This window comes from Lygodium microphyllum, chromosome 1 (genome assembly GCF_053477565.2).
Source record: "Lygodium microphyllum isolate KBCC chromosome 1, Lygodium_microphyllum_v1.1.10, whole genome shotgun sequence".
Classification (NCBI taxonomy): Eukaryota; Viridiplantae; Streptophyta; class Polypodiopsida; order Schizaeales; family Lygodiaceae; genus Lygodium; species Lygodium microphyllum.
Genome location: NC_141135.1, coordinates 164,008,137 through 164,032,930, shown reverse-complemented (window position 1 = coordinate 164,032,930; position 24,794 = coordinate 164,008,137). Strand labels below are relative to the sequence as shown.

The window sequence follows — 24,794 nt, the reverse complement described above, 5'->3', positions numbered from 1 at the left end:
CGGTGATTCAAGAATTAGAGTTTTCTTTTTTATATAAAGCATTTTTACATACGCATGCATAAACCAGAAAACAAACCGATAAAATGCAAGCTTAGGCACAGATGCATACTTGGTCTGGCATGAAATCAAACAAGCTTCAATCTCAATAATCTTTGCGCATGAACTACAAACCTGCTAAAACGCAAAGGCTTCTACTCATCCTCCAGTACATAACCTCCAACGCTGTCCCTCACAATGCTTTTCTGTATTCGACCTCGCATCGTTTTCTCCACAAAAAGGAAGCAGCTAAGATGCCAGAAAACGTACTGCGAGTCCTTTCATATTTCCGCATGGCCGCACTGCATATGTTTTCGATAAAACAAGGCAATCTCCTATCATACCGCTGCCATCGCCATGCAAGGGTTCTTTTTCAGTTTCAAGTGAGATGAGCAAAATCAAGAACACCGTTGAAGTGATGAAATCTGATTCAACTGCCCCACAATTCGCACAACATAATCATGCTCGTGTTCTCGTACATTTTTCTGTGGTGTTCTCATTGCCTCAGGAAGATTGCACTATGGCATGCGGCAAAAACTTAATATTCTTTGGGTACAACCCTATCTCATCTTAAAACGTTTTATGTCAGTTGTCGTACACCTCCCAGCATTCATTATGTTGGGAATCTGAACAAAGCACTAGTTGAGCATTGCCAATTCATTGCAAGTTATGTACATGGCCCTGACCAATTGCTAGAACAATTAAAGACTTCCAGAGAAATTTGCACATATGTTAAGGATGCAATATTGATGCAATACTTTCAAGGGTATTTATACTTGAAGACAGCAGTAATGCTCTCTTAACTAAGAACTTTTGACATTCTTGAACAGCTCAATCAGGTTTATGAAGGCAATTAACAAGAATTCAATCTTTGGGCAATGTGTACAATATGCGAGACATATGTTTGGAAAACAACCTCGATACTAGGCAACTCAAGAGCTCTCCTGATTTCATTGAAAGCTGTTTTTTGGTTGCATCTCACATGGTTAAATCCTGTAAGTCTCGTTGACCTTGTACAAATCCAACTATAAAACCATCATGTTCAAGAGGTTTTCTTTTTCCTCAGAAGAAACAGTGACATACATTTACAAGGTTCCACTGTGAATTTCATTTCTTAAGATTTTATAGAACTAGAGGGTTAGACCATCTGAACACTTTTGACTTAGATTGTATGAATGCCCTTTTTGTTTTGTGAGTCGAGTAAGCACAACCAAGTTGTGCAAGCACTATCATAAGGTCAAACCCTTAAGACCCTAGTTTCATCAACCTATGTTGCTTATTTGCGCTCCCTTCAACCAATAGATCCAAGAATACCAACATTATAATGGCAAAGTTAGGCACCAAGCACCCCATTTAAGGGCCGAGGTAACCTGGGAATTGAGAAAGAATCACACTAACCCCACCTAGTAAAAAATGATATCCTAATAGGTTCCTACATAGGGAGCATCGTGCCCATCCTGGACATCGGCCCTGCGGGCTCCCAATAGACCCCCAAGACTAGTGGTAGCTCATTTCGGTAAACTAACCATGTGGTGATATCACAAGAACTGGGCTTTCTGGCACGAGTGTCATACCTCAAAAGTATTACCGTCATCTCCCAAGGGAATCAAAAGTTATGAGCTGTATAGTTCTCACAAATATCACGATATAGCTTCATTGATGAATGCAACAATTGGAACGTGTGCAACCATACTATCCCCCAAGTGCGGTTTCAAAGCCACCCAATTGGGTAGCCTCTCCACGACTCTCCCCTCCAAGAAGACATATTGCAACTTCCCCATCACGGCCTCACATCAAGCATCATAGATGAGGCTAACAAGATGGATTGTGAGAAGCTGAAGAAGATCTCATATATATCAATGAAGTATAGATATGAAATTTGAATATACTGCTAGAAACTGTCCAAAATAGACTGCTACACAAGAATGGGCATAACTTGAAGAAGGAATGTCCAATCATCATGGTTGAGCTATAGAAATGTAGAGGACAATCCCTAGTATCCAACCATGCCATAAAAAACCAATTTTGATGACCAGAGTAATTATTTTTATGATAGAAATTTAATATAGCAAGCTGTCCTATTCAAATATTACTATAGATGGATTGTGAGAATGGTTGAATTGATCATGCCTATAGACTATTCACCAAATGGTAGGTTGTCACAAAGTTTTCCTAAGACTTGCTTCTACAACTTTTTGTGTTATCCAATGCACGTCTACATACAAACCCCACTTCTAAGAGCTAACATTTTTGCAGCCTTTTAATTGATCATGGCCTCCTCGTGACCAAAGTTGTGAACACCTATCTTATCCACTCCATATTCAACTATTCTAGACTCCAATATGATTGAGTAAATAAAGTTGGATTGTTGGACTCCTAAAATATCGGGTAATGCCTGTCATTTCAGTAACCTTGATTCCAAATAACCTCCCATTAGATTCACTTGTAAACACTCTGCTAGAGGACTTGCCTGCAGGGCAGCAATGCCATTGTGGATTCTCCCAAAACAAGAGCTCCCTTGTATCCTAAACAGCTTTCAACCTTGTGCAGAGGCAAAAACTTTTTTACCAAGAAAACATAAATTACTTGGCTGTTGGGGACACTCCATTAAACAAAGTCTAGTAACATGGAAGAGATTGGTAAGAGTCACGTAGGCTTTTCTTTATGGATACTATGTGTTATGGTGGAGAAAGATGTTTTTTAAGATTTTCTATATCAACAGTCAAATATCCAATCATATGTCTGATTTGTTGAAGCTAAGCTGGTCGACAAAAGCAAACCTGAAGATCTTTCACTGATCTAGGACTGTAGAACAACCCTGTAACGACAATGAAGGTCAATAATGAAGCAATGTAATGAGGAAGAGAATGAGCACTTTTAACAATCAATTAACCTTCTTCGTGAGTGCATTCAAACCACCGGTATACAAGGCATACACGTCCAGATGCTGAGTGGAGCTAGAAAATCATAGAGCGGACTTTTTGTCCACACTATACCTCTCTGTTTTCAACCGTGAAACAAGTATTGAAATGTAGAAACTCCATGCTCAAAATCTGATACAGATAAGCTTCCACTACCATAATTTAAACAAGAGACAGTTGACCTAGTGCATTCCCTCAAAACACACAATACAAGATTCCTTAACATGTTATCTTCACCATTGTCAGTGGTAGTTTTCACAAACAGGATACTTCTATAAGCTGTCAACTTTTCATTCCTCTATCCAAATAATCAGCCATTTCCCATCTCAAGTTTTTTAGGCTTATCCCACACCACGTCTGAGGAAAAGACACCCCTGATTAGTCCCCTTCATAATTTTGCAGTAATAGATCTACTGCAACAACAAAAAGTTCAAGCAAGTGCGTCATTCTAATACCATCGAAGAGATATAGCAATACATTGACTCATACATAGTAGCATGATCCACTACAAGCAGTGGGTTTAACCAAACTTTGTCGACTTCAAGATACATTTGTTGCTTCAGCTTTTTTTGGCTGAGCTTGATGAATGACCTGTGCTCAAACCCAAGTCAAAATTTGAATAGATGTACAACAAGATAAAAATACACTCTTCCGTGAGATAAATCGCATGCAATCTTAGCGTGCACACATGCATAAGTTGTGAGCTGCATACAGCCACCGAGCACCAAGAAAACTCCTCTACAATGTGGTAGTGCTCCCAAACTTTCAGACCTTTTCAGCATATTATATCGCCACGGTACTTACAAGCCTCTTCAGCCTTGGACAGGCTGACCGGAAATGAAATAAATCCTCAGCATATAACTGCAAGAAAATGGCCTATTAGTTGGAGTTCCGAATGAAGAAAAGAGTATGACCCTTATCAGACAATGTACCTTAGAGCAATTACGAATATCCAAAGTTTCCAAAGCACTGCATCCCTGCAATGCAGCCTCCAAAACATTTGCCTCAATACTCGAATCCTGCAATCGAGCAGAAAAAGGGTAACGAAAACGGTCAATACTTTTGGCTTTTCTCCAAGTTGAAGACTAACACTGTCAAGATCAATATCTTTAGGTCGTATTTTCAGTGGCTATTAAGTCATCACCCACAGAACAGGTCACGTTTCCACATCCACAAAACATGTCAAATTTTCAATAGCAATTGATATTTCAAGACATGTAAATAGAAACAGGTAGCAGATAATCACAATGGAACAAACCTGAAGTGAAAGAGTAAGGAGTCGAGGACACTTCAAATCCAGCTTCTCGAGGGCAGTACAATGACTGAATTTGGAAGAAAACACATTGACATCAGTAAACCTCTAAAATAGGATCAAGACTGAGAAAAAGAGACCCAGAAGAGGCCCACCTGAGATTTAAAGAAAGCAAATACGAGCACTCCAGACGCACCTCCTTGACATTATTTGATAGAGAGAAATTTAAAGATGATAAATCATCAAACCCTGAAGCCAGTGGGATAACTACTCGTTTTACGTTGGGACAGCCCACACAATTTAACTGTCTTAAGGCACGGGGTGTAATAAAATTCTCTTCTACAATATCCAAATCCATTAGACTTGTGGAAGATGATGAGGCAGCAAAAGTTGCAGATGCAAAGTTCTCCGTCCTTTCCCTGAAGTCAATATCAGCTGTTCCCATTTCTCTCGAATACTCCAGAAAAGGTGACTCCTTTCCCCAGTCAAGATCATTGAGGTTGGCACAACCATTGAGGCTGACAATAGTCAAGTGTGGACACTGCCTCAAAAGTCCCTCTAAAGCTGCTTGACCCAAGCTACCATAGGATAAGTCCAATTCCTGCAGCTCAGGAAGGGTTGTCTTCTGATGCAGCAGATCAAGTGCAGAATCAGCAAGATATTTGCAGGCAAGAAGCCTCAATACCTAACAACAAGCACAGCATTTGCATTCATCAGCACATGTGAAAGTCCAAATAAATTTTATTCACAGCAGAACTGTGAGTACCTTCAGTCGTGGACAAGTTTGGAAAATGGGTGCCAGATCTGTAAGGAAAGTATAGGATAAATCAAGCGTGGTCAAATTGCAAAGTCCCTGCAATGACAATAATCCAGCTGGTCCAATAGAAGGACAGCACGCTAAAACCAGAGTCTGTACTAGAGGACAAGATGCTGCAGCAGCTTCGAGACATTTGTCATCCATCTCACTGCCAAGCAATCAAAACAGTAGTTTCTTTACTAAGAAATGAGACTGAACTAAGTCCACAGATAGCCTTAATTCAAGCCATGTCCAATAATATACAATGCATTGAAAACTACCTGCAGTATGAAGCATCCAGAGTCAGAAGTTCTGGGCAATTAATGCTCGCTCTAGATAGAGCCCCACAACCCTTGAGTTCTAAAGAAGTCATAGACGAGGCATCAATTTTCAACTCTTGCACAAAAGGGCATATTCCAAGGTTCAGAGATTGAAGCCCGATCTGACAAATCAAAAACTGCACTAAGAATCATGCCAAGCTTTCAAGACTTAACCAAAGCACATAGAACCTAATAAGAGTAAATCAACTTATTGGTTTTGTTTTTGTGTGTGTGTGTGTGTGTGTGTGTGTGTGTGTGTGTGTGTGTGTGTTTGGGGGGTTTTTGCCACAAGTCTTTCTCAGATAACACTTACTGGAGCAAAAGCAGCCATACTCAAGTGGTCACACCCATCTAAATACAGCTTCTGTAGATTTGCACACGAAATGTCAATGCGATCGATGTTGCGGCACTCAGCCAAGGAAAGATACGTCAAAGTTGTGCTTGATAAATTAACCTTTGTTAAACTCTGTAAAACAAAAACATTATAGCAACTCTTTTTACTAACTTGATGCAAGAATGAGCATCATGATATCATTTCTAATTACAGCATCTAATAAATTCTTGGATTTTGCAGCTGAATAAAATATATTAGCCATTTCTCACTTTCTAGGTAGTGCTTCACAAGAAGTCCATCTGAATAAGAAATAAGGGGAAACAATAAGACCCCCTTCCACTGAAACAAGAATATTCGTGTTACCTCGCAACAGTCTAGTGTCAGTGAATTGAGCCTTGGGCAACCACCTCCTGCACTGAAAACTTCACAGACTGAATCAACCAGGGACTCGCACTCCGTAAAATCAACCGTTTGTAAATATGGACATTGCAGGTACACAGTTGTAAGGCTTTGCTGTTTTTGCAGCACAAGCTTCTGCATAGTTCCAACACACTAACTTAAATCAAGACCAGATCAACTTGAAACAGATTGAAATCAAACCAATCTAACAGTAGCAGGTAAAAGATGCCCACCTTCAGTGCACGTGATGAGATATCTATTCGGTTCAAAGCATGGCACTTTGTGATGTTGATCTCAACCAAGACAGGACAGCGCAAAGTCAGGTCAACAAACCTGTAGCAACAATTTTCCTAGCAGCATTCAATATTTGACTGTCTGAAAAACATGTACTTACAATCTCATTCTGTACTCTAGCTTCTAGAACTTCTTACAGTCTATATATTTTAGGTTATAGCCCTTCTTGCAGTCAATATAGACTACTCTTCAAGTGAGAAAGTGGAAAATAGAAAAAATATACTTGCAGCAGTTGGACAGACTTATGGCCTGTAGCCGTTGCAAATCCAACACAACAGCAGTCAATAATGTGCAATAGTCCAACTGGATAGTCTGCATCAAAACACTCAAATCAGTGCCACGACAATCATTGACTTGCAAAAGAAAGAGCTCCTCAAACAAACCATTCTGTACCTCAAGCATTAAACACTGAGAAAGAGCTGCCATAGAGGAGGAATTGATGCCCTCACAATTGTTCAGTCTGAGCTCTCTAAGCATCGGCATGTTGACACCCTTCAGAAATGCAAACAGCAGGTGGAGACATTAGCACCACAAATCGTTCTTTGCCATTGATTAAAGGATGAGGAAGTAAAAAGGGAGTGTTTTGGGGCTTCTCTTTCTTTTGTTGTTTTTCCAATGTACATTTAACAGTTTCTCACCTGCAGAGACAAATTTGTGCACCATGAAGCATCCAGCACTTGCAGATTTGTGCATGCAGCACAAATTTCTCGTACAGTTTCATCGCTGACATAGGAGCACTGTGAAATATTCAGAGCTACAAGTGAACTACAGGAAGACGCCGCTGCACGAACACCTGTATCTGAGAGCTTATGGCAAGAAGAAACATCAAGGCTGAGGAGCTTAGGGCAGATCAAAACAACAGCAGCCATCGTAGTCTGCCTCAAAGATAACTTGAGCAAGCGTGGACACCTGTCAAGCCATCACATTGCTTGTCACCAGCAAGCATAAACAGAGGAAGTGTTCCATGAGGCACAACATAAAATCAAATTTGCAAAAAGACATCAACCTCTTTTTATAATTGCAAGATAAAACAAAGCAGAGCACATCCACAACTACTACAAATCTAAAAATTTTCACAAATCTGATTGTTCCGTATTTAGTGAGTCAACAAATTTGAGTTACATTGGTGCTAAACAAACCTGATCAGCATTCGCAACACACGGCATTCTGTAACCTGCAGTCGAGTCAGATGTCTGTGATGAATTTGAACATCTTGCTGACCACCACCTATAGTACCCAATACTGCATCATTGATTGTAAGGTTCTGAAGGGCTGGGCAGCCGTTTGTCAAAGCATTGAAAAAGCCATCCGTCAGCAGCCCTTTGCACAGTGTCAACTTTTCCAAAAACCTGTTCAAGAGAAAAAGAAAAGTACCAAAAAACTTTAAGAATCTTAAGAGCCATTGTAGCATTTTTTTAAAACAAGAGAATGAAGTGGTATGATAAATATTAGCCTGCCTGAAAAGAGAAAAGTGACCAATAGGAAAAGAAAGCAATGAATACACAAGGTACATAAGGGAGGACTATTAAGGTAAACTAATGAACTATAAAAGCACTAAACTCATTAGACAGCTTCAAATACTCATTCAAGTTGCAATAGCATAAGCACTTGAATCTAAATGAAAAAAATTCAGAAGGGCAACTGCCATGTCTCCCTGTCACCTACAGCTGCTAGACACATTCAAAGCATTCTTCAACCAGGGGGGCTCAGCACACAATTTCCAACTCTGTAAACCCCAGAGTCGGTCAATCATAAGCCATTAAAATCTCAGAAGAGTAACATCAGATTATATTGCCAAATCACTCACTGAAGAGAGTGCATTGCTGCTCTTGCCACTGTGTCAACATATTCGACCTGAGAAAAGCTTAAATCCACTGCTTTTGGAAATCGGCGACATAAGCACTCAACTGAGAAAAATCCAAGCAAATAAAAATCAGATGGGAATTCATCCAAAAAATATATGAAACACAAACTTCTAGAAGCAAGCACTATAAGTTTGCCTTGCTGTTGGGTAGCTTTGCTTCCAAAATGTAACGACTTCCAAAAATCCTCATGTTCACTTGCAACTCGCCACTGACTACAAACCATAGCTGCTTGGGACAAACTTCTCTGGTCTAGAAAAGAGAATACCTAGCATACAGAACAGCGAAGCAGTCAGACCAACAATACATCACAGGATTCTTATTATAGTCTCAACATAAGTGAATACACTTTATACCATATGAAGTAGATCGTCGGTAAGATACAGGGATTGTGCATCAGTGTCCATTCCATTTGCACCATTTTCCCCACCGTCTTCATTTAGAATACCGCCTTCCATGTTAAACTCAATCTCCTGATCCAAGTCCCATTCAAAAATTTGTGAAGAAGATGGCAAAGAGCTTTCCCCTTGCTGATCACACTCGTAGCTAGATAAGCTCCAGTGCCCAAAACCATGCGATGTCCACTGTCCGTGCCTGATATTTCAAACCCTTTCAGTTAAAAGGCACAAAATCAGAAATACCAGTTACAAATACGCCAACTTCTAAACTCAACTCAATGCACACAGCACATACAAGGAAAACAAGATCAGAAACACAACCCAAATCCAAGATCCAGATGTTTATAAAATATAAAAAAACATATACTAAAGCCATCTGCTTTCTCAAGGTGACTTTTGAGATTATTGGAAACCCACCTCGATTCTCTTAAGTATTAATGAGAAGCACATTGTATCAACAGTACAGAAAGCACAAGAGGGCATCAGGTATCCACTCACTGGTCTATTTTACTGCAGTCAATGTTTTTACCAAGATGATGCAGGGCAGAGAACGGAAGAATAGAACAACCACATGTACCAAAAGAGAGATACAACAGAAAAGTACAATAATACTTTGATGGCTCAGCAGACAAAGCAAAAGGCTTGCAAAGAGTCTTGCACTGCTATTTAAAGCACATCTCCTTCAGCCATCCCTAGGGCTGTGAGCTAGACCTATCATAGTGCATAAATGTCAATGAAACCAAAAGACTTTGCATGGCTTTTCAAAGCACCTCCTTCAGCAACCCCTGGAAAACCCAGTCATCTTTTCAAATCACATTGCCCTTATTTTAAGGGGTCAAGAAAAGCTTCTTTTTTTTTAAATCATACTCCTTTGAGCTGCCACACACCTAGTCATGTCAAGATAGATGGAGGTTGCCATCTCTATCAACACATCAAAGCATCGGAGTATCCAAGTCCTGCAGCATTGCATCCTTTCTTTGCTTGCCAATTTAGGTTCGTATCTTTTGACAAATTCAGCCAACATCTCCTTTTTGTTGTGCAATCGAGCAAAGACTCATCACCATGGATAAAAGAGACCCAAAGCAAGAGGACAGGTTGCACATGGAGATCAAATGGACCTGGTGGAAAAAAAAACAAAAGGTGCCAGAATCTGCTCAAGGTAGCACTCAAACATACAACGACCTCCTTATCAAGCCCTAACTAAGGGCTAGAATTGCAATTACTGCATCCCCTTCCCAAATTTCCACAAGCCAAATGCTGAGCCAGCACCTGCCTATAGTTAATTTATCAATTCAACCAGTAGGCTTTCACTTGTCATTTTTTATGTCAGCTTAAGAAGGCTAGTGACTTGTTCCAATGTCTCCTATGAGACTTCATCCCTCCAATGATCAATCGCCTATAAAGCTTGATGACAACAAAAAGAAGTGAAGATACTCCCTTTTACCTTATTTTCATTAGTTTTCTCTCCCTCTTTCTTTTATTTCCCTCCTTCAAATACCTGCAAATTGAACCAAAAAAGCCTGAAAAAGTTGATTACAAGAAGTAAAAAAATAGTTAATTGGGCCCAAAGTTGCAAGAACACTGACAAGCTGCAAAAGTGAATGGCCTGAAGGCCTATGCCTAGAAGCAAACCTTAAAATCCTAGCAAAGGCACCTGGATACACAAGCAGTCACAAAGTGCAAGCTATGAATAGAGTCACACAAGCTTGGGTGGTAGAGCACGCACAACTAGGGAACAGACTGTCACATGGGTTGAACCAAACCCTTAGAAAAGTAGAGAACAGCAATCGATGGGTCTCGGGAGAGAGGAAAGAAAAATGATCGCACATGAGCTTTGGTGGTAGAGAGCACATAGCTAAGCAACAGACTCTCACATGGGTTGAACCAACCCTTCAGAAGGCTAGAGAACAGCAAGTGATGGGACTCAGGAGAAAAGAAAGCAAAAGTAGCTACAAAAAATGACCACTTCCATCTAATGTAGCCAGGAGTTTCAAGACAGGAGGTTTCATATAGGCTTCATGTTTAGGTAACAGTTTTCTTACAAGTTAAGAAAAAGCAAGAAACGAGTTTCATATAAAATAGAGCACATCGTTAGAACATGTAATACAACTTGAAATATGTCAGCAATCTATGATCTATATTATGATAATTCCACAAATTATATCTATAGACGAAAGCTAAGCCTCAGAATTTCGAATGTTTCACAAGCTCAACTCTATTACCTCTACAAAAATATGTTTCTATTTCTTTGGTTAGAGAATCAAGTTTTGTTTGATTTTATTCATAAATATGTTCCATCAAGGGTAAAAGGTGTTCAATACTAAATGCAGGTATAAGCAAAATCATAATTCTTTGAAGGGCTTAGTACAAAAAATTAAAGTAGCCAAACTGAACACCACATGTGAAACCACCACTCCATGTTGCTAAGTATTGGACAAATACCAAAAGGTGGCAAAAGTAAAATAAAATTACAAACAAATAATGTGCACCCAAGACATGAAAGCCTCTCTCTCTCTCTCTCTCTCTCTCTCTCTCTCTCTCTCTCTCTCTCTCTCTCTCTGCCCCCCCCCCCCCAAGAAAAAAAAAATCAACATGCGATCATGAGTGGAATTGGTTGCTGCATGCATGGTGTTGGATGTAATCAAGCATCTAGAGACTAAAAGAGCCGACTCCAGACAAGCAGCCTCTGTTGGTACTACGCCACTCACAGCAACTTGCAACAGGACACACAGACGTTGGTTTGGATAAGTAGTGTACCATGGGCTCTGCATCAATGCATCTAGAGACTACAAGAGCCGGCTCTTGACTCCAGACGAGCAGCCTCTGTTGGTACTACACCACTCACAGCAACTTGCAACAGGACATATAGATGTTGGTTTGGATAAGTAGCGTACCATGGACTCTAGATCAATGCACTACCGCCACTAGAGGACAAGATGCACCTACTGTGCAGCTCCATCACACTGAACTAAACCATGTAATCAAGATGGACATTGCACAAGTGCATGGATTTCCAAGAAAAGCCACATGGTTCTCATGAAATTTATTCTGAGCTTGATGCTTGATGGTCATTACTATGAGTTCAGAGCTGTCAGCCCTCTAAAATGACAGAGGGCAATTCAAATACAAGTCCATGGCTAGAATTCAACAAACATGATTTCTCAATCCATATGTCAAAGCATACTTGGTTTTTGTAGAGAAAGTTACTTTGCCTTCCTCAAAATGTAAGCCTCTTACTAAGGCAATAACAAAGCACTTCTCAAAATGTAAGTCTCTTTGATTAATAAATTAACAAAGTAGTATCTAATTCTATCCAAGCATACTTGGATCTATCATTAAATAAATTTGTCATTGTATTCCTATATGCAATAATCTTATGGCATTCCATCATCTCATGGAACACTTGACAACCTTACCCAATACCCATCACGTCTCTTGGCAACCTTAGAGATTCAACCTGAAAAAGGAGGACAAGAGGCCTCAACAATGACAAAACTATCTATGAAAGGCTTTATTAAGCCAATTTAGTCTCCTTTAAAGAACACATATTTTCATATACTAAAAGGACAACACCGACATGCCCTTCTCCACAGATTAACAAGGCCACCTCAATTATGTGACCAAAAAGTATAAGAATCTATTATCTAGGATGGACAACCCTATAGACCAACATTGTATGCTAACCAAGATCAAATTGAGGTCTAAAGACCATACCATTAGATATGAGTAACCTTGATGATGTCCCAAGGGCCAAAACCCATCGTTAGATTGCGATTTGCACACACTTGCTTTTTTCCTTTCACCTTTCGAATTAAACACTTCGTCTATACCTATTTAAGTAGATAGTTGTGTTTCATTATGACATAGACATTTGTAGTAAGATGATGGAGGAACAAATGCTTCTCTCTTACATAGGTCAAGGCAAGAAAAGGTATATACAAAATTATCTAAGAGTGCAAACTCTTTTGCACAAACTTTTATATCATGGGGACGGGAAATTTTGACATGTTCTAATCTTGCCGATAACATTTGATTAAGATACTAATCAAATGTGCAAGGTTGTTTAGCACATGTGATGCACATGGCAATTATTTCATGGTAACAAGTCAAGGACCCTGAGGATGCAATGGGTGTCAAAGGCAAAAGTTGTAATAAGTTATGCCTGACATGTACTAGGTGGTACTGGTGCCACATTTGGGCCTAGACCAATTTATTGGCCACTAGTGTCAATGGTGACATTAGAGACTACGCATTAATTAATTCATAATGTCAATCTAAGGGCTAATAGTTGCTCAAAGATACTTAGAAGACAAATTGACCCAACAATTTAATTATTGACTTGTAAAATTAATTTTTTGAAAATTAAAATAATTATTGACTTATTTTTCAGAATTAATATTTTAAAAATTAATTTAATAAGCTAGATAATGCCAAAAATGGGATTAGAAGGCTGCCATATTTTAAAAATTAATTTAATAAGCTAGATAATGCCAAAAAATGGGATTAGAAGACTGCCAATAGGCAAAACTTTCCCATTCACGTGAAAAAAAGTTTTCAAAGACTAGTGGAAGTCTATTCCAACCATTGTGAGAGAGGAGGCTATTAGAGAGCAAAAAGATACTCCTGATGTGATTTGCAACCACCAGGGATCAGTCCTACAACATGTGACGATAGTTTGGAACCCTACAAGAGCAAGTGACTGCAGTCCAAGGTCCTTTTGGTGCAAATGACAGCATATAGAAAAGGGCAGCAACCTTACTAGTGGTCCTAAGCTGTAGTTTTTCCAACAGTTTGAGCTATCAAAGGAAAAGATTTCAATCAATCTCTACTATAAACCCTAATTTACAACAGAAATTAGGGTTTTGATAACCACCTCAAGATATATGCTTCGAATTGAGAGTCTAGGACTTGAAGCCAACAATTGAAATTGAGGAATTTCAAGGAGATTCAAGAGGCTAGTCGCATTTTAGTGCCAACAAATGTGTTTCAAGGTTACCATGGTCTACATGGTTATTGGTGATTAAGCCATAGGAATCACCTTACATCAATCACCTTCAATGCATTACACCACACAAGAAAAGTAGTCGTCCACACATCACACTTAAAATTGATATCATTACCTATAAGACTCAATTTATTGTATAGACAAACCACACTCATTGAAATCTCACAAGCATCAACCTAGCCTTCAAGGCCATAAGACAAGGGGGACAAGCATTGGCATACTCTTAATAAAACTTCGGAGTTCAATACTCTATCCTTTGAAAGAATCTCCACTTCTTTCTCTAAGGGGCATTATTATTCTCACTCTAGCAAGATTGGCAATTAGTGAGACAAAGGGATGTCTTGCTCAAATGATAATCATTAGCATAGTATCAATGGTGATATCAAATGTATCCTACCTACTCAATCAAAAAAACACAAGCCAAGGACAACTAAAAAATTGGTTGTTGAGAAAAGAAAGAGGAAAACTATTATATCAAAAGTAAACTACAATTCAGCCACGGCCTCGGCCCACAGAAACTGAGGTGTTCGTCAATGTACCATCATGGTGCGCACCATCTCGATCACACTTCTGTTCTTTCACTCCAAAATGCCATTCTCTTGAGGAGTGTTGGTGTTAGCAAACTCCTAGTGAATGCCCCTATCTGCACAAAAACAAGCAAACTCATTAGACATAAATTCACCGCCCTTGTCTAAACGCAAGGTCTTCAGTCACCGACCAGATCGATTCTCCTCGAAAAGAAACCAATCCTTGAAGTGAGAGAAAGCCTTCGACTTCAATGTCAAAAAATAAACCCAAGTCATCCTACTGTAGTCATCTACGATCAACATGAAGTACAAGCTCCCCTTCAGAGACTCAATCCTCATCAGGCCAAAAAGATCCGTAGATGCAAGCTCCATAGATGATGTAGACCACCTCGAAGCTTTGTTGGAAATTGCATCCTGATGCAATTTCCCACGAATGCAGAAGACACATGGCTGATGGCTCACCACTATGTCCGGTAAACCTTGGACAAACAATCCTCGCGACACCTTCCGAAAGTGCTCATAATTCAGGTGGCCAAACCGAGCATGCCATAGCTCAGACTGTGTCTGAGAGGTGAGAAGAAGAGAGGTAAGAGCTGTAGAAGACTTCAATTTGTAGATGTCATTCTCCTCAAACCCAGAAGAGAGAACCTTCCTCGATCCACGATCAAGGACTCAAACAACATCACTGTCAAACTCCACTAAGAGACCAAGAGAACAAATCTTATGGACCGAACGCAAATGATACCCCAAGCTTGGCACATGCAACACCTCGGAAGTGTGGGTACCACCACATCCATCTAGAATCAATTGCATCTCACCCGCGTAGCAATAGACACAGAAGAGCTGTCTCCAATGAGAATCTGCCCACACGAAGGTCGCAAATGGGTAACATCAACAGGAGTCATGTGCTGTGAGGCACTGCTATCCACGATCCACTCTCAAGCCTAGGGAGTTGTCATCGCAGTATCAGAAGTCTTCGGTGTAGAGTCCTCAATGACTACTAAGTGTAGAAAAGCAGTTGATGAGGATGCAGCCACCACTCCAAAATCCTTCATGTCCTTGTCTTTGTCGGGGCAATCCTTCTTCCAATGACCACTCTTACCACAAATATGACAAGTTGACCTCCTCCTTGTCCTTCTTGGATTTGTCGGGGCAATCCTTCTTCCAATGTCCTTGTCTTTGTCGGGGCAATCCTTCTTCCAATGACCACTCTTACCACAAATATGACAAGTTGACCTCCTCCTTGTCCTTCTTGGATTTGTTGTCCTCCTTCTTTTGGTCCTTCCCCTTCTTCTAATAGGCTTGACCATCCAATGCCTTCGATTTGGAAGCATTCTATCCCTTCAACTGTTCCTCTTAGTCCAAGACCATAAGAACCAACTCTTCCCACCAAAGAGTCGACTCTCGCCCTGAAGCAATAAGAGCGGAATAAAAGGTACCGAATCATGGTGGCAACTAGGACAATAAAGTGATCGCCGTGTCTTCGGAGAAAATAAGCTTCCCCGCATTTTGAACCTGCATCTAAAGCTACCGAAGCTTGTTGATGTGTTCCCGAAGCAAAGAAGACTTATTCACGGACAAGGTCCGCATCTGCACCTCCAAAGAAACCCTCTTCATTAGGGTCATTTGGTTGTACATCTAATCGAGCTCCAGCCATATCTCTCAAGCCACCGTCAAGTGCTAGATGTGAGCTATCGCGGCTGTAGTGCAAGACAGTTTGTTATTCAGTTTGTCCCAATGAGACTGGGCCTTGGTCAACTCCGCACGAGCATTGGAAGAGAGTTTGGACTCATCTCTTACCGAGGGCCTGTTAATCTCCTCCATCACAAGCTCCGCCAAATCATAAACTCCAGAATGGCCAACATCATCACCTGCCAGATTCCGTAATTGTCACCATCAAGCTTTTGATCTGATGGAAGAGCCGATAGGACAGGCACCTTCCTATCCATGATCACCTGGAACTCCAAACCAGTCTGTGTAGACATGTTCACCTGCAATGCCTGCACAAACGCAAAATCAGTCTCCCTCTAACTGTGTAAACGCAGCCTGTTAGGGCTATTTCCTCTGCTTCCTGAACCTTCTTCAACTGCCGAAGGCAATGAAAAGGTAAAATCTGCATTGGAAGGTCTAAAACACAGCCTTCCTCCCCTTCAAACAGCAATAAACTCCAGTAAATTCACCAGTTGGACTCCTTTTCCGCATGCCCACACTCGCTTCAACCTTGTTCCGATGCACAACCCTCCTGCTCACCCTCGAATGCTGAAGATGCAACCTTGTGTCGCGCTGAAATCTCCTCTTCAAGTAGGTTTTTTATTCAGTCCATCCGATTTCACCGCTCTGATACCATGTCAGAGTGCAACCTTGAGAAGGTGTAGAACAAAGACTGAGAGAGAGAGAGTGAACACAGAGAGAAGAGAGAGAGAAAAGGAGACTGTAACGCAGAAAATCTACAGTGTAGTATGCTGTATAGGAGTGCAGAAATATACACAGGTGCAGAGAAAATGTCTACATGTGTCTCCGCCTTGAGAACCTTAATCTTCGTCAGCCCACGCACTGTCAATCTGAGCAGACCAACTTTGTCAAATGTCAAATTAGAATATCTGAAAGTGTGCCACAAACTGACTATAAATAGCCAAGAAAAAAGAGTACCTAGCACCTGTCAGAAGTGGTGCAGCAATGGAAGCGTGAAGAATATGCTGAAATAAATGCTGAAACACAAGACAGAAGAAAGAAAGAATGAATGAACACAGTAGACAGATGAGAACTCAGATGTATGCTCGGGAAATGGAATCCATATCGAACACGAGACAGCAGCATACAACGGTGAGTCACTGGCTGCGTGGGCTCCTCAGCACCGGCTCCTCTCTCCCAGAAGGATCTCCACTGATGGCTGAAGCACCAAAAGACTGTGGAGGAGGAGCCCTATAAATAGCCACAAAAAGTGGGGAGCATAAAATGCAGTCGGCCAGCATTTAATGCTGGTCGGCCAGCAACAAATGCTAAATAATACATCATAAATGGCCACTAAAATGTGCCATAAAATACTGCATAAAATGCCCAGCCTCTAACACAGACTCACACCATGAGCTGACTAATATCTGCTAACACCCTCTCTCAGATCATGTGTGATCGAATACAATGAAATAGTACAATGATGGAGAATCATAAACTACACAACAAAGAAACACCAGAAGGACCATGGATGTCCAAGCGGTGAGTGGCCAGCCCACCACCAAGAAGCCTCGGAGAGTATCTGATGTCGATGTCGATCATACCAACAACACCTGAAAATAGAGAAGACTCATAGCAGCTCTCTGTGTAATGTCACCTATGTCACTCAGGACATACAAAGCCAATCTGCCAAACATGTCTCTGAACATGTGACCATGGATTCCCCGCCTTTGGCCAAACCACCAAAGTGTCCCCTCATGTGAGCTCCAGACGAAAGCCTCTCGCTCTCTGTCAAGAAGAACAGCTCATCATGAACCCAGAAATCAACTCCAGTCTCTAGGATTTCACTGCCAGATACCATCGATGCGTCAGGGACGTCCCTCTCTGGAACCTGTGCACCGGTATCAAAATATAGATGAGGCACTGCAGCCCCACCAACACCCGCTCACACTCCCTCTCTGGCACCGAGGAGTCGTGAGGGATGACCGCATCACCACCACTAGAAAGCAGCCGAGGAAGGGGCCACCAAGCCCTTCCCGCGATCCGAAGAAGAGGATCCCTTCCGCGCCTTGGACTTCTCCTTGGTCGGAGGATCGGAGTCGGAGTCTGATGAAGGAGAGGACTCATCGGTAGAGTCACCATCCCGCTTCGTCTTCTGCTCCTTCCTGGAAGCCGCTAACTTCTTGCAGTCCTTTCGCAAATGTCCCTTCTTGCCACAGTGGTAACACTGGGCCTTCAACTTCTTCTTCCCGTCACCCCTCTCTAAAGCTACATAAGCCTCACCTCCATAATGTGCCGGAAGCCGCCCCTGTAATCTCAAGGATGCCTCGTGCTCAAGAAGCATCGAGGTCATATGTGTAAAACTGACAGGAGTCGATGATGTCTGTGCCCGCAAAACATTGGCCACTCCATCAAACTCCGGGGGGAGCTTGTAGAGGACCGTCCCGACAAGATGCACCTCGGGAAGAGCAGATTGCATGTGCCGAAGCTGGTCCTGTACCTGCGTAACACGAAGAAGAAAAGACTGAATAGTATCTTTCGACTCAAACTTCATCTGCTGGAGCTGGCCATAAAGTGTGACGGCCCGCATGGTGGAAGGTGCCTCGTACATCTGCTGCAACTTCTGCCATACTTCAGGAGACGTCCTACAGGAGGTAACCGCCGGTAAGACCGCTTTAGAAATACACCGAAGCAACGCCGAGTAAGCACGGGCATCGTCCGAATCCCATGTGAGCACCGCTTCCTCATGGTTGTCCTCATCAAAGTCTTCAGGAAGAGGAAAAGGACGGAGAGGTCGAGCAAGAGCTCCACAGACGATGTACCATAGCCGCTTCTGCACAAACCAAGCTTTCATGACAGCACTCCATGTGAGATAATCAGGTCCATGTAACTTATCTTCACTTGAGGTGCACGGAGGGGCCATCTGGAAGAGGTAGAAAAGAGAAGTAGAAGAAAAGAAGGTCGTTTGGAGAGTGAGCACAGCCAAAACACAACCAAAAACACCAAAAATAGTGAGTTCACATGCAATATAACCCAAAGGCTGACCAAAATAAGCCAAAAGCTGCTGCAGAAAGTCAAAAAATCAGTCAAAAACTGCCAAAAACAGCAAAAACGGCCTGAATAATCAGAAAAACAGTCAAAAATAATGCTGTAAACAGCAAAACACAGGCTGCAAACTGAAGAAACAGGGTCTAAAGACTGTTGCCAACAGGTTGATGAAAGAAACACGGGCAGCAAAGAGTGGAACAGCAGTAAACGCAAATCTGTCCAGAAAAACGCAAAACGCAAATGCTGAAACACTGTCGCCAGCAGCAAATCAGCAGTCGCCAGCAGGAAGGACAGCCACCTGATCAGCAAGAAGGGTGTAAATTCTGAAAACAGCAAGAAAACACAGCACAAATAGGTTGCAGCCTGAAATCTGATACCATGTCAGAAGTGGTGCAGCAATGGAAGCGTGAAGAATATGCTGAAATAAATGCTGAAACACAAGACAGAAGAAAGAAAGAAAGAATGAACACAGTAGACAGATGAGAACTCAGATGTATGCTCGGGAAATGGAATCCATATCGAACACGAGACAGCAACATACAACGGTGAGTCACTGGCTGCGTGGGCTCCTCAGCACCGGCTCCTCTCTCCCAGAAGGATCTCCACTGATGGCTGAAGCACCAAAAGACTGTGGAGGAGGAGCCCTATAAATAGCCACAAAAAGTGGGGAGCATAAAATGCAGTCGGCCAGCATTTAATGCTGGTCGGCCAGCAACAAATGCTAAATAATACATCATAAATGGCCACTAAAATGTGCCATAAAATACTGCATAAAATGCCCAGCCTCTAACACAGACTCACACCATGAGCTGACTAATATCTGCTAACAGCACCAGGTCGACTACAATAAATGCAGCCAACTGCATAAAATAATGATAAAACTGTCTGACTGTAGGCTGCCACGTGGCACCTGCGTAGACTACTGACATGGCTACTGACGTGTCTTGCTAACGTGGCTCCTACGCTGTCCGTACAGCCAACATGGCACTCTACTGTCCAAGAAATGACTCTCCAACAACATTGTCAATGCCACCTGTGATTTTTCAAAGTATCCACTATTTTTTCCGACATTTTTTTCAATGACCAACATTTATAGCTAATCAGCCACATTTTTTGCCTCCATGAATGCACGTCGGCCAAAATTGGGCATTTATGGCTATTTATAGCCAGTCTCCCACTTGGTAGACACATATACTTTTCAAGGACTAATTAGTCCATTATCCTTGTATCAATATTCTTCTTCAATCAGAGCAGTATTCTTCCCTCATATCATGCTTCCTCTCTCTCTTTCTTTGCTTCTACTTGTATTCTTGTTTCTCTTCCGTTGGACACTCTCAGAGGTCAATGTGCCAAGGATATCCCTCTCTGAAACCTGTGCACTTGTAGACATGTATAGATGAGGTTCACCAACTCCATCTCACCACCCTCTCACACACTCTTTGGCACTTGAGTCATGAGGAATGACTGCATCGCCTAGACTAGGAAGCAAAAAAGAAAGGCACTATCAAGACCTTTCCTTGATCTAAAAAAGCGGATCCCTTCCATGCCTTGGGACTTCTTCTTGGCCGGAGAATCGGAGTTAGAGAATGAGGCAGAGGATGACTAGTCGAAAGAGTCCACATTCCACTTCTTTTGTTTCTCTTTTCTTCTTCCATGAGACTACCACCTCCTTGCAATCCTTCCACAAGTGTCCCTTCTTACCACAATGATAACACTAGTCCTTCGACTTCTAATTTCTATCACCCCTCTCTAAAGATATAAAAGACTCACTGAAACCTCCATAATGAGACGAAAGCCTCCCTTGTAAAGACAAAGATGCCTCATGCTCAAGTAGCGTCGAGGGCATGTGTAAGGCTCACACGTGTAGAAGATGTCTATACTTACAAAGCGTTGGCCACTACATCAAACTCCAAGAGGGACCTTATGGAGGACCATTCCCACTTGATGTGCCTCTGGAAGGGCAAACTGCACATGTCGAAGTCAGTCCTATACCCATGTAACACAGCAAAAATGATTGAATGGTGTCCATCGGCTCAAACTTCATCTGCTGAAGTTGTTTATAAAGAGTCGTTGTATGAATGGTAAAAGGTGCCTTGTACAGCATCTGAAGCTTTGACCATACTTTGATAGATATCTTGCATGAATTAACCGCTAGCTGAACTTCTTTAGAAACACACCGAAGCTGTGTAGAATATACACGTACATAGTCCGAATCCCATGAAGTATAACTTCCTCATGGTTGTTCTCATCAAAATCATCAAGAAGAGAAAAAGGACACTCAAGCCAAGGAATAGCTCCACTAACAATGTATAAAATCCGCTTCTACTCAAACCAACATTTCATCATAGCACTACATGTAAGATAGTCAGGTCCATGTGACTTATCATCTGTATAAGTGCACAAAGGAACCTTTTGAAGAGAATAAGAAGAGCAGATAGAGAATAGAAGGTGAATAGAGAGAAAATACAACCAAATCAACAGCAAAGACATCACAAAATGGGAGTTCACATGCAATGTAACCAAAAATCTTATCAAAAATGAAGGGAAATTGCTACAAAAGGAAGAAAACCCAATCAAAAACTGCCAAAAATAGCAAAAACGGCTTGGAAAAAGTCAACCCAAGCATGGTTAAGGACAGAAAACGAAAAACGCAAGCTAGTTGAGCAGCGACTGAGTACACACACGCTGAAAACCACCAACACTGGGTCTCTTGATCAGCAAAGGAAGGAAAAGACCTTGAGGCAACAAGAATCTAGTTCTTGCAATCTAATACCATATCAAGAGTGGTGCAACAATGAAAGCATAAACAAGAGCTAAAATAAACTACTGAACACAAGACAAAAGAGAAAGAAAACAAAAGAACACTACAAAGAAGAGGACTCAGAGAAGTGCTCGAGAAATGCAATCCATATACCAAACACGAGAACAACAATGAGTCTCTAGCTCCTAGACATTGGCACCATCTCTCTCTCTCCATAGAACTTGTAGGTGATGATAATCTAAATGAGGAGGGAGCTGAATATATAAAGAAGAAAACAATGCTGAAATAGGGACAGGTCAACCAACATTTAATGCTAATCGGCCAACATAAAATGCTCCAAATAACCATACAATGACCATAATAAAATGCCTTGCTTCTAGACTCAAAGGTGAAAATGTAATCAAAGGTTAATTGTATGATATGCAAGAAATGCTTACCACCACAAAGGAAATAATAAAAGCAATCACAATCATGTTGCATTTTATGCAAATAATACTCCATGTGAAGATATGCTAGAGTTTGCACAAATGAAACACTCAGTGTCTCACCAACTCTCCTATCATATCCTTTCTCATGTGATCACCACACTTAGGCCATTTCATCTCTCATCTACTCCCCTTTTCAATTGTGGTTAGTGGTATGGTCACCAATCTTGCCATGAGAGATTGACATGTTACGCTTCTACTCAGCTCAAGGGTAAACCTATTTAGGATTGATGGCTAGGAGCTGAGCTTCATATCCACTCTATGTTTCTTTCAATGCTAGTGTAGTTGTCTATTACATTGGGTGCAGATTGAATTTGTGTGGGTCTTTCACCAACTCTCTGGTTATATCCTTTCTTTCTTAAGTTCCTTCCTTCTACCCACCCAATGTCCATTTCCTTTTTGATTGATTGCCAAGATAGTATCCAAAGCCAAGCATCCATCAAGGCTACCCAACAAGGCACCACCACTGAGTGTGCATGGCCAAGGCAACACTCTCAGTTCACTACCTACGTATCAACGTGATCTCAATCCACCCCTAAGGCCTAACAATTGGGCTACCCTTGAAAACTATGCTATGCTACAACCCTTGAAGTAAGTGTCAATTGTACCCTTCTATCATGGTCCTATCTTAACCTCCCTCTCTATCCAGCTGAATCCACATAATGTTCACGTATAAGACGCATACATTTTGAAAGAGTTCTGTGGCAGATTAGACACAAAGCTGAAGAACTACAGGGGAGAGCATGGAATAGAAGCACCTACAAAATGATGTATGAAAGGATCTTTACTCTAGCTCCACATAAAAGGGCCTACGCTGTAGCTCCACTTGGATGTTCACCAAGGTGGATGTTGGAATCAGGAACAAATGTTCAGTCAGTTGTTGAGGGCTCTAGGTGGCCCTTGACAATTATGACTTATGATATAAGCCGCAACAGTACACAACACCTACCGATTGCTTTGAAAGGGATATAGTGAAAGCAGAAACAACTCTTTTGCTTAGGAGAAAGACACACTGAACAAACATTGAATTTTTGAAAAGGGGCATGTTGAACTTACGTAGAAGAGCTAAAAACTTTTGGGCGCTTGTGATTTGTAATGTCTGCTCCATGCACGTATACCTGTCCCTGCACATGGCGAAGTCTCCCTGCATTGACTTTAGCACCTTTGGATGGTGGCTGCAAGCTTTCCAGTAGATCCTCAACAGACGACTCAAACCATGACTGGGTCTCGTTTCTCGGCTCCCTGCTTCTGTAAGGCTGTGCTAGGCCAAACAACAGGTCACCAACATCAACATCCCCATCTGCAATCGCTCCGTCCTCCTCATTTGCTCGAGCCATAGGAAACAGTGCTCCAAGATCAGGTTGGAAAAATTCTGCAAGCACAAAATATGGCATTGATGACAAGATTCACCTGCCAATAACAATAATGCAATTACAGGAGTACTTCAAAGTGACCCCAAAAATTTTAGGGGTGCTTCCCCAAACAAAAGAACAGGGGTGCCTCAACTGACAAGACAGGGATCCTCAAACTGACAGAGTCATGTTGTCAAAGGGGGAAAACAGGGCTGGATAATGAGTTCAATGGTCCTGCCTTTGCTGCTCCTGGAGCCCTAGATAGTCTAAAATTAGGAAAGAAGGCCTCTTGTCTTTACCTAAAACAGGCGAGCTTCAAGAATATATATTGGGAAAGAAGGCCTCTTTTATGCTTACCTGGAACAGGGAAGCTTAAGAGATATTGCAATAAATATGGCTGAATGACATAATAGATGGAGGCGAGGAAGCTGTCCTGATGTTCTCCGCAGAGAACCCTAAAAAAGCAGAGAAGATGCAACCCTAGCTGAAGGCAGAAAGGCTCCTCCGATCATGACGATGATGAAGACGAGGGGGAAGCTACGAACAGGTAATCACAGAGAGGGCAGAGATACGTCAAAGGAACTACAGGGGAGAGGAGACGGCGGGGGCAGGGCAGGATATGGACTGACGAGAGAGATTGAGCAGGTGGAAAAGAGGAAGAGAAAACGGGATATGGGAAGGGGGAAGTAGTAAAGGTTTTTTGGGTGGTTTTATTCTTTTACCTGCTGCATGTAAGGGGATTGCATCCATCTAAAACAGAGTAAGGGGGGGAGGGGGCGGAGGAGGGAGAGAGAGAGAGAAAGAGAGAGAGAGAGTCTGTGTGAGAGAAGAAATGGCGATTGACTTGAGTGCGCGAGTTTTATGTGAGAGAGAGAGAGAGAGAGAGAGAGAAGAAGGGGAGAGGCAAGATGTGAGAGAGCGACAGAGAAGATGAAGAGAGGCTTTTATGTGAGAGAGGGACAGAGAGAGGGGGAGGGGGGGCAGAGGAAAGAGGGGGAAAGTCGAAAAAAGAAGGCCGACAGGTTTTGTCACGTTTTTGGGGGAGGGTGTACACCCAACAAGGAAGAGAAACCCACATTCTAATTTATATCACTGCTTGAAGGTTAGAAGCCCCTTTTCCCGTGTATATTATAATATAACTATGTTGTATATAATAATAAGTATAATAATAATAATATCAACAACAACAACGAAGTCTCAACAACTATTTTGTGTTGTGGGCTGGGTGGGAGAACTCATTATCACACTTCCCCTCCTTGCTAGTATGGTAAGAAACCCTAGTCCACTTTGTCTCTAGCTTGCCCCCCCGCGCCCCCCGCCTTAGCGTTGTCTT

At 41.8% G+C, this 24,794-nt stretch overlaps 1 protein-coding gene across 5 annotated transcripts; it reads right to left on the bottom strand.

The window, feature by feature from the left end:
- Nucleotides 1-3,200: 3,200 nt before the first annotated feature.
- SLOMO (F-box family protein) lies at nt 3,201-24,391 on the bottom strand. Of its 5 annotated transcripts, none has more exons than XM_087683993.1 (19): nt 24,184-24,391; nt 23,166-23,519; nt 10,057-10,110; nt 8,571-8,808; nt 8,353-8,482; nt 8,160-8,259; nt 7,492-7,701; nt 6,991-7,261; nt 6,746-6,844; nt 6,576-6,664; nt 6,292-6,391; nt 6,023-6,193; nt 5,639-5,791; nt 5,287-5,447; nt 4,976-5,174; nt 4,365-4,894; nt 4,216-4,279; nt 3,890-3,976; nt 3,201-3,818 (listed from the first exon to the last, which is right to left on the bottom strand). In XM_087683993.1, the coding sequence occupies exons 2-19, from the start codon at nt 23,501-23,503 to the stop codon at nt 3,741-3,743; spliced, it is 3,072 nt and encodes a 1,023-aa protein (XP_087540119.1). In that variant the 5' UTR covers nt 23,504-23,519; nt 24,184-24,391; the 3' UTR covers nt 3,201-3,740. The 5 variants fall into 5 exon arrangements, with proteins under 5 accessions (XP_087540119.1, XP_087540116.1, XP_087540124.1 ...); XM_087683990.1 differs by having other exon boundaries at nt 23,166-23,481; XM_087683998.1 differs by lacking the exon at nt 10,057-10,110 and having other exon boundaries at nt 3,204-3,818; nt 23,166-23,481; nt 24,184-24,389.
- Between the last annotated feature and the right edge of the window lie 403 nt (nt 24,392-24,794).

Bases quoted from the DNA above. Each gene is read 5' to 3' on its own strand.
- SLOMO (XM_087683990.1), bottom strand. From the start codon at position 24,211: ATGGATGCAATCCCCTTACATGCAGCAG. The intron at 6,665-6,745 runs GTACAGAATGGT...GTTTTGATGCAG, and splicing joins CTCAGTGTTTAATGCTTGAG to ACTATCCAGTTGGACTATTG. The intron at 6,194-6,291 runs GTGGGCATCTTT...GGAACTATGCAG, and splicing joins TCTCATCACGTGCACTGAAG to AAGCTTGTGCTGCAAAAACA.